At 35.5% G+C, this 10,541-nt stretch overlaps 1 protein-coding gene and 1 long non-coding RNA gene across 4 annotated transcripts in view; both read right to left on the bottom strand.

Moving 5' to 3' along the window:
* Positions 1-956: 956 nt before the first annotated feature.
* On the bottom strand, positions 957-8,718 carry LOC122224210. Its single transcript, XR_006204678.1, has 3 exons — positions 6,479-8,718; positions 5,867-6,030; positions 957-1,836 (listed from the first exon to the last, which is right to left on the bottom strand). It is a non-coding gene; the product is annotated as an uncharacterized LOC122224210 (long non-coding RNA).
* A 187-nt stretch (positions 8,719-8,905) lies between these two features.
* Positions 8,906-10,541, bottom strand: part of RIMKLB (ribosomal modification protein rimK like family member B) — a 63,292-nt gene continuing 61,656 nt past the window's right edge. Inside the window, exons 7-8 of one of the 3 annotated variants that reach the window (XR_006204676.1) lie at positions 9,439-9,764; positions 8,906-8,945 (exon numbers count right to left, since the gene is read on the bottom strand). Coding sequence is in view for 1 of the 3 variants with exons in the window: in XM_042945736.1 (XP_042801670.1) it covers positions 9,552-9,764 (213 nt within the window). In the remaining 2 variants the exon portion in view is untranslated. Of the gene's footprint in view, positions 8,946-8,969; positions 9,765-10,541 lie in introns of those variants that run through there. The other 2 variants (XR_006204677.1, XM_042945736.1) reach the window with 2 other exon arrangements.

Raw genomic sequence — 10,541 nt, 5'->3', positions numbered from 1 at the left:
GAACCACCCAGGTGCCCCCTGAGCTGTTGTCTTAAAGGCACCAGTGCTGACAAGATTTAGGGCAGTGGTTCTCAAACATTGGTGCGAGTAAGTCACTTGAGTTTGCCAAAAAGCAGATTTTTGGTCTAGGGCCCTAGAATCTATATTCTAAATAAGTAATTCAAGTGATTATGATCTAGGTGGTTGTAGGTCATTTTGAGGAAATTTAAATTTTTATCATTGAATCAGCTCCGACCATCAAGAGGACTTCTTACTGTGCTGGCTTTAATGGATTGCATTTTAGTGTCACGATACTGATCTGCATTGTGAGCTATCTCAAAGATCAGAACATAATCCCTCTCCAGTGCAATAAATTTGCTTCTATCTTAAGGTTACTATGAATCTTCTAATTACCGTATTCTGCTCTTCTGCCAATTGTTCCACTTCCAAGCAAATGTATAGGACCTCATAGTATGCATTTGCATGATTTTAATCCCTGTTTCACCCAATTTTTGCCCTTTATTTTGGCTTTATCTCAATCTTCTCATTTTGTTTTAATATGTCTGTTAAGTCACTTCAAACCATTTCTGGGAGGATCATATGCCTATTCCTCACTTGTTTCATTCTCCTGAGTTAGAAGAAAAAGTATTTTTGTTATGAGCTGATAGGGAAAAACTGAAGCAAATATGAGATAAAAGGTATCTTATATAAATCAGTCACTGAAGTGTGGAGACAAGGAATAAGCAGTGCAGATTAGGAAAAATACTACATGTGTGCACAATGTTCCAACCACAAAATCTTGTGAAAGGAGCTTCAATAGGAAAACTGGAAAATGATCAACAAAGAAAACTTTATGGACTCTAATTCTGAGATGAAAAGATTCAGCAGTTCTTGAATAAGATATCCAAAACCAAAATTTATATAATTAAAGGACAATTAGTATTTATTATTCAACTATGTGCTAAGCACTACACATGTATTGTAGCAAAGCTATACTTACACATTAATCTAGTAAAGTACAATTGTTTCCGTTTTTTTACAAATACCCCCCTATGGCTTGAAGGGGCTGACTTGTCCAAAGTCCAGGTAAACAGTAAATAATGGGATTAGAATTTGTATCGACACCTGACAACAAAGAATATCCATATGTTTGGTCTGAGGTACTAGGGCTGCCTCCATATGCACATATATGTATCAGATCTTATATAGTTCAAATATATTAGGTCAGACATGATCTCTAGTCACAAGAAGATTAAAATGTAGTGAGTGATGCTGTGATGAGTGTGTGCCAGAGCCTTGTCAGAGTGAAACGGAAAAAAGGCTGCATTTCTTCAGAGATTAAAAAACAAACAAACACAGAAACAATTATTTAGCATAGACAGATAAAGAGGGATGAAAGGGGCAGAGGTAAATCCACATAATACATATTTATAAGTAAAATGATACATATTTTAATGCCTATGTACCGAGGGGAGTAATCATTTCAAAACATATCATAGAAAGATCAGTATGTCAAAAACAAAGGAGTTTCATCTTGCATACTGAAGAAAAGAATAAAAAGAATGACACATGTGGAGCTAGACTTCAAATCTAGCCATATGGACTGAAGTGAATTCATACAAGATGGAGTGGGCAGAAATGACTGCCAAAAGAACAAATCACACCCCATACTATTTCATTCCCAGTTCTGGTGTTTTTATTTTAGAAAACACATTGAATCAAACAGGTTAGAGCTACTGCTTCCTTGTTCTGTGTATTTCTATCCTCCATTTCAAAAACCATACAGTCAAATCTATCTTCGTCCATTCTGTGAATGAAGTGATAAGCAAAAAGGATCACTGGTTACTTCAAAAGAACCTAGAGGGGGAAAAACACATATAGCTCACTTAAACCACAGATTTAAACAGTCTTTATAATTAATATGAGAAAAAGAAAATATTGAAAATTAACTAATGTGACAAAATATTAAAAATTGTCTAGATTACAAAAAACAAAAACAAAAACAAAAAACAAAAAACAAACGCACAACTAGCTTTTTTGTGATTACCACACTTTACCTTTGTGATCTCAGTTGAAAAAGATATATACTAAGGTATAGTCTGTTATTCTGACATATAAAGATGTATCAGCAATATTATCCCTTAACAATCCTATAATATAGACAACTGGGGTTTACTGTAGCCAGGAAAATTTTACCAAGAAGAAAACCTTGAGACAAGAATAATCTTTGCACAAGATCACACAAAATAAAACAAAATTATTATACCAAAATGCCTGAACAAAATTAAATGTTATATTCTTACTCTATTACCCTAGGTTACTTTTTTTTTTAAATAAAAAAATTTTTTTAAATAAAAATTTTTATTTTAAGTAGGCTCCACACCCAGCATAATGCTTGAACTCAGGACCCTGAGATCAAGAGTCATAGGCTCTACTGACTGAGCCAGCCAAGAGCCCCTAGGTTACATTTTCAACAAATTAGACAATGAACAATAGATTTTGATTCTAATTAAAATTCAAGTTGGCCATCTCTATAGGAACCAGAATTCAAGATGAAGACAAAAACTGTTTGAAAAGACATACAAATTCTAGCCCTATTAATTGAGGTGGTGTATTCTTGTGTTCCATATAAGTATACATAATATCATTCAGCATTAGAATAAATGATCTTTTTTAATAGAAGGTGACTTCTTTTTACACTGTTTCTTTAAAAAAAGGAACAAAAGGATGCCACATATTTGGGGCGCCTAGGTGGCTCAGACGGTTAAGCGTCTGACTGTGGCTCAGGTCATGATCTAGCAGTTCATGAGTTCAAGCATTTACATCAGGCTCTATGCTGACAGCTCAGAGCCTGGAGCCTGCTTTGGATTCTGTGTCTCCATCTCTCTCTGCCCCTCCCCCACTCACGTTCTGTCTCTTTCTCTCTCTCCCCAAAATAAATAAAACATTAAAAAAAAATTTTTTTTAAGTTGCCATATATTTATTTAGTCAATGGTATCGGTTATTCTAGCTTCATGTTACCATTCATCCATGGATACACAATCATCCCGTTTAACCATCCACTTGCCCCATTGCTAGTCTAATAATCTGCTAGAAAATAAGGAATTTCAGAACAATATAAAGTTTTCGTTGTAGACGGATTCATTTTCCAGAATAGGAATCCAAGGCAGGCAAGAAGACAGGTAGAAGATTAATGTTATACTAGGTCTAAGGAATCCATTCTGTTCTCCCTTAACCAGAAATTGCAAAGAATCTGAAGACCTCTTTGTGTCTCATCTTAATAAGGGACATCATCACCAAACCCTGTAAATGATGTAATCGTTAATTTTACATGTAAGCCATTTAAAATAGCCACCCACAGCTAGCCTTCATATCCTTCACTTGAAGGGACTCCCCACAAGATAACCACAAGCACAAACAGTGATAACTTTCCATTGGTGTATCACAGCTCTCACTGCAGAACATTTCATTTCTTCAGCGACTACAACAGATTTTCAAAGATCATGATAAAATGAGCACTTTATTAGCAGGTAGGAGATTTGGGTCCTTGTTCCGGTTCTATAATCTTGGGAAATTTAATAACTTCTCTGAACCTTAGTTTCCTTACTAGCATATTCAAGATTACAATATATAGCCTCCAAGCTTGCCAGCTTAGAAATTCTAAACTTCTATGGCAGGCCCTTGTATGCTGAGAGTTCAATCTGTTATTACATATATTAATAGGAAGCAGGACTCCATCTATCCATCTATTCATTCATTCTTTCATTTATTTAGGACTCCTTTTCTTTAAATAATAATCTCTCCTCTGGATATCCTGTTTTCACCGTCTATAAAATTTGAAAACAGGTATTTGTGCACTACTTTAAGAAAGTTAATTAACACTTCTAAAATCTTCACATGTATATCTTAGAAAAGATTTAGCTCAACTGCTATTAACTTTTATCTTAAAGGCTAAAATTTTATTTTCTCTCCAGTTATAAAGTACTAAAATTGCATATTTAAAAGTTGCTGAGAGTAGATCTTAAGAGTCCTCATCCCAAGAAAAAAATTCTGTAATTATGTACAGTGATGCATGTTACCTAGACTTACTGTGATGATCATTTACCAATGTATATAAATATCGAGTCACTGTATTGTACCTGTAACACTAGTATAATGTTACATGCCAATTACATCAATAAATTTTTTTTTTTCTCTGGTAAATGTCTACAAAATAATGACTGCTTTGCTCATTTTCTAATTTCATTAGAAACTTTAAAAAATCAGGGTCAATTTGAAGTTAAAAGTCTAGATGAAATTAAGAACCATAGGACTTTTCTTCTGTCCAAGTGCTCATAAAACAGCTTGGTTTCCAGCAACAATAAAGACATTATAGTTAAACATGTAGCTGAGTAAAGAGACCTGCATCTCATTATAAATTTCAATTCTTAACTCTTGGGACTTAAAACCTCAATTTCTTCTATTCAGCCTCACCAACTTCTAAAATAATCACACTGTTGATACTCTGATTAACATGTCTTAAGGCAGTTATTGATGCAAAGAAAATAAAGCTGTTTACCCAAGCAGATAGAGCAGATACAGACGCAATACAGAAAATGCAAATGAAAAGGGGGAGACACACATACAGAAAAGCAGGCAGGCAGAGATGAAAAATGGCAACAATGGAAAAGTGAAATTCTGAGGGAATGAATGAAAGAAAGGGAGAGGCATACAGGGAGACAAAGGCGAGGAAGAGTTACAAAGACAGGGAGGCAGAAGCACGACTAAAGAAATGGAAGAAAGTAAGAGCAGAGACAGTAAGGCCAGAAAGAAAAGTGAACAGAATTGAACTGATGGGCAGACACAGTAACAAGGAAATGGGACTAGATAGGGGATAGCTAGTTGAAGAAAAGATCATTTTTACCCAAGTTTTTCAAATTACATTTTTTTTAATTTTTTTTATTTTTTAGAGACAGAGTGTGAACAGGAGAGGGGAAGGGGGGAGAGGGAGGGAGGGAGAGAGGGGGGGAATCTGAAGCAGGCTCTAGGCTCTGAGCTGTCAGCACAGATCCTGACATGGGGCTCGAACTCACGGACCTTGAGATCATGACCTGAGCTAAAGTTGGACGCCTAACCGACTGAGCCACCCAGGTGCCCCACCAAATTACATATTTTTATTGCTATCCCCCCAATGTGCCACTAAAAAGAGGACAGACTTTTTTTTCTATAAAATGGCTAACAATGTGTATTTCACTTATCTTACAGATTTTCTAAAAATCTGACTCACTGTGAGACGCGTAATTTTTGCCATCTTTAAGGTTCACATAGTGGATGTGTTGATAATTTGATGAGAGAGAATTTTACAATGTATATACCTATCAAATTATCACATTGTATGCTTTAAAAACACAATTTTGTCAATTATACCTCAATAAAGCTGGGGAAAAGGTCATATATATCAATATACTGGGGAGAGACCCCTAATTTTACACATTGCTATTTTTTTAATGTTTATTTATTTTTGAGAGAGAGAGCAAGAGAGAGAGAGAGACAGAGAGAGAGTGCATGAGCGAGCATGTGAGCAGGGGAGGTCAGAGAGAGAGGAGAGAGGACCAATCTCAAGCAGGCTCTGGGCTGTCAGTGAGGAGGCCAGCGTGGTGATCAATCTCACAAATGGTGAGATCGTGACCTGAGCTGAAGTCAAGAGTCAGACACTCAACCGACTGAACCACCCAGGTGCCCTAATTTTTTTTCCCCCCGAAGTAAAAAGTGATAGGACCCTAGTTAGGCCAAATTTATCCTAAGGCAAAGGCCTACAGGGCCATTTATGATTACATACTACAATGGCATATAACACCACTATCCCACTATCAGACTAAAAACACATTCTTAGTTGAAAATAACTTACCATTCAGAATGAAAATCCAAAAATTTTTGTCCTGTTTCCATTATTTGCCCCCTTTGCTTCAATTGATATGTTATGCTCTATCTCTTGTCCTATGGAGATTCTTTCAGTAGCCATCAATCTGAAGAATTCCTTCTTCTGCTGCCACCTACCAGTTTATTTCTCTGCTGCAGCAGAAGGGTATATAGAAAAAGTTCTTGCTTACTATTCAGATTAAACTGAAAACTTCCTTTAACATTTAATATTTTCACATGTGCACAAGCTTCCTCACTGTTCCCCCAATTCCTCCCCACCAAAGTCAAAACAACAAAAGTCCCAATCACAGAAAATCAAACAAGTATGATCAATATTCATGCTAAGCTGGGAATTTTTTTTAAGTGGAAAGATTTAGATGCTCGGCAGCTGCCATCTCAAGAGCCATTTCTTTTGTTACACTTAACTTCTTCACCTATCTCTACAATCTTATGAGTAAGTGTGCAACTTAAAATTTTAACTAGGTAGTTTACAACTCCTACAAATTTTAAGTTCAGAAACTTTCAGAAGAACTGTGGAAGATGCAGCAATAAAGGCGTTTTTTAAAGTAATTCTAGAAACTAAAGGTGTTAGGTGCTTTACCTGCATGAGTTTTCAATGTTCTGGACTGCTTATTGCCCAATGGCTCTGAATACATTAAAACACGAACACATACGCCACCTACATTTAAAATAGGGTAGCATTTGTATGCCCATATAAGCACTGGGTATATCTTTTGCAAAAGAGTAATAAATTCATTAAGTCCTTTTAAAAGGACTAATCACAAATGCACATTTCCTCAAACTGTATACATACACAAAAAAATTAGGCCAAAAAAGGGAGACAGAGTGACAAATGTAATAGCAGTTGTAGAACTGGAAACTAACACAACATAAATGTTTTCTGTTTGTTAAATTCCTGAATATCATTTCTATTCCCATTCTTTTTGTCACTGAGGGTCTAGGTTAAAATTTTATTCTGCATTAGCTACTAAAGAACAGTATCCAATAATGAACAGTAATAACAGTAATTAATGGCTTGTTTTTGTTCCACCCTCCCACTACCTTTACCCCAAAATACAGTTTTGCCAACATAAAAAATAAAACAAACAGACATAAGCACCAAAGGCTAGTCAACAGTGGCACTGCAGCAACATTGTTTCTACTTTCTCAATCCTTCCCCCGATCTCAAACCCCACCCTTTGACCTCTGTATATGGGATGAGCCTGAGCAGGAGAGTTGGTGATGTCAGGACTGCGCCGTTCCCACGGATGCTCCTAGAGGCCTGCTGTGCTTCTGGGAACTGGGGCACAGTGATGTCTGTCTGACTGAAACCTAAAACAACAACAATTCACCCCACCCCTCATGTTCCCAAACCCCACAACAGCAGCCAGGTATATACGCTATATAAGGCCCAGCTAGTAAGTTTGTATATAGTGAAATCTGAAAGCAAGATCATTCTTAACAAGTCAGTGATCTTCATGGGGATAACAGAATGGAGACTGTTAAATTCTCCATGTCCCATGCAATCACACAGTCCACACATTCTAATGCTGGCCATTCTTACAGCAAGAGAACAAAGTTCTCTGGTACAAGCCTTTTTAAGTATATATCACAAATTCCTGCAGGAGGCAGCTGGGATTCCATTGTTAGTAAATTTCAGTTCAACAGATAAATACTTTTCTCTTAAGATGTTTAGGGGAGAGACTGGTCCTATCTGATTATGGGTGAACTGAAGCACAAAACAGGTTAATGATTTATTTTATGCCTTCAGCTGTAGAATGCATTACAAGCCAGGATTTTCCTATTAGCTAACTAGTGAACTTAAAGCCTCGTCGGATATACGTCTAAAGCCACAGAATAAAATTACGCAGAAGTATATCTTGAAAAGTTCCTGACCGCTGTCTAGGAGAAAGAGGATTTTCCTCCCCAATGATAATAACTCATATTAGAACTAAAAATTTAGGAAAGACAGGAGAAAGGAGGAAAGGGTAGGTGGACTGGGGTAGACAGAGAAGAGGCTACTACATAAGCTAATGGGAAGGCTATTAAAATGGATAACTCCTATTCCTGCCACTAAGTTTGTTTTATAGCCTTGGTTAATGTGCTTAATGATTTGTGCTTCAGAAATGCCCTCCGATCTTTGCAAATCTGTAATTTTTTACTGTTTAAACCATTATGATAACCTCAAGCTGCTCACATCTATCTTCTTTGTTAGAACTAGCATCTTAGAAATGCTAAAATGATTAGTTCTGAGATCACACTGTTCCTTAAATAACTGAAATGCTTTCTATTATCTTTGTCTCGTCATTCCTTTTCACTTTTATAATGATGTCACAGAAAGAGAAGCACTAAGACCAACTCAAAACTATGATGAGTTTTTACCATATATATAACCTAGAACCTAATTTTACCTTTTCAAAACTCTAGTTTTCCATACCTGGCAACTCCTAATTGATGTCTTTATACTGTGAGCTCACTGTATTCGGAACACCAACCCCTGAAAAAGCTTAAGCCAGAGTAGCACAATGGAAGAAACAAACAAACCCAAAACAAAAACAAAGCCAAAAAAGTCACACTCTGAAATACTTAATTATAGACATATATGCAAGGAATGGAGTTATCTAAATGGCTAAAGTAAATCCCCAAAGTCCAGAGTTCATCCCAACCAACTCAAACTTTACCCCCAAAAGTTCTTCTTTAATCAAATTATCTGTTAGATATGCGTTTTGTTTCTTTTTTTTTTAACAAGAGTTTTTACAAACCCACAGTTGCCGTTAAAGTACATAAAGAAAGAAAATTTTTTAAAAAGAAAGTAAGGTTAGCCTTGCGATGGAAAGAAAGGAGAGTCAAATTACCTGCAAGCAGGCTGGGGCTGTGCCTGAATCCAAACCGCTGCATTTACCATTCATTATACAGCTGCATTATTGGGGGAAGGGGAGTTTAGAAGGGCACTGACCCCGAAAGTTCTCAATACTTCTCACTCATCATCAGGAAGGGGGAAGAAGGAAAGTTTTTTCTCTGGGTATTTTTTTGTTTGTTTGTTTTTGTTTTTTTGGCTCCTGAAAAGGCTGGCAAAGAACAGTAACAGTGCAAGCAGTTAGAATATTTCTTTAAAAACAATTTTTAAAAATGCAAAACATTAAGGAATTTAAAACACCAAACTTTCGTTAATATAGAAAGAATTTTCACTAGAGTTAGGCAGCCACCCCAAAACAGCATGGCAAAAGGGCACTGATAAAGGAAATAAAATACCACACAAAAATCCAAAACAAAACTAAAAACATTTCAAATTAAACCTGGAAGACTAGAAGATTCCAACAGCAGATTTCTGTCCACTACTGAAACATTCCAAAATCCAAGCTTCAAAGGCGCCTAAATGTATCTTAAATGAAACTTTGTTTTGTTTTTTTTTTTTAAGAAAAAAAAAGAAAGAAAGCAGTGAACCTGGTTATAAATCCTGCAATATATTACATTTTAAGATATCCTAATACAACAAAAACAAATTTTAAATGAAATTAAACAAACAAACAAACAAATAAAAACAGTAGCAGCAGAGGTTACCTGTCTGAGCACCTACATTTTCTTAGGAGGGGATCGTGTCTCACCAGCCATATAGCCCATAAACCTTCTCAAAAAGAGTGAGCCAGGAGAAAAATGTAACACAAGATTTGATTTCACAACGTCTCTAAGCTCCCCAGACCCCAAACTGGGGATTCACTGAATGAAGAGATTTTGTTTTTCCATCGTTTTCTTCTTGAGAAAAAGAAGAGATGATTTTGAAAGTCAATTACTTCTTTCAATGCCTTCGATACCTTCTCAAAAGTCTGATAAAGTGCTTGATGAAAGCAAGTCTCTTGATGGATTTTTCTAATGTTCCAGCATATTTTCTTATTGATAGCATATACAGAAAGATTTCAAAGTTCAGTGGAGTAAAAGCCAGCAGAAATGACCAATCAATTATTAGGCACCAAAAAAAGAAAAAAAACTATTAAAAATTTTAAATGGAATCGTTCATATTTGTGTATGTGTGTGTATGTGTGTGCATAGTCCAGTTTTCATCACAGGTAACATAAAAACAATATCAGAATTACTTTTAAAATACAATTAAGAATTACAATTTTAACAATACACAATTTTACAATAATTCAGATTTGGGCATGATAAGACTTATACATATTTGATAAATATACATTTTTACCTCTCATAATAGCAATGATAATACAAAAGTTGTTAAACAATAAGAAAATATATTTAACTTTCACTTCAATATCTGGGATGTTTCATTTGGGTTCTTCCAGAATGATCTGTTCATATTCTTTACCTTAATTTTTGAGTGAGTTCAAGAAGATACCCATGTTTTAAAGTCTAAGATGACCATTCCTACCCTTTTCCTTTTAATATGTGAGTGTATGATCCAGAAATAGGTTGGTAAAGCTATGTTTTAATATACTGTGAATGCACAAAAGATCAATCAGTAGTGAATAAAACTAAAGGTGAAATAATCTCAGATAATTCTTATGATATAGTTGGTTAGTTTGGTAAAAAAAAATTTAAAGTCTATCTACATTTTTCCTAGTGCCTTATCCAACCCAACATAAACCCTGAGTTTTTCATCAAATAGAGAGGGTGTTCTATTTATGTTATAAAATTCATAAATCTATATA

Source organism: Panthera leo, chromosome B4 (assembly GCF_018350215.1).
Source record: "Panthera leo isolate Ple1 chromosome B4, P.leo_Ple1_pat1.1, whole genome shotgun sequence".
NCBI lineage: Eukaryota > Metazoa > Chordata > Mammalia > Carnivora > Felidae > Panthera > Panthera leo.
The sequence above is the reverse complement of the archived record's forward strand: the minus strand, read 5'-3'. Positions and strand labels throughout refer to the sequence as shown.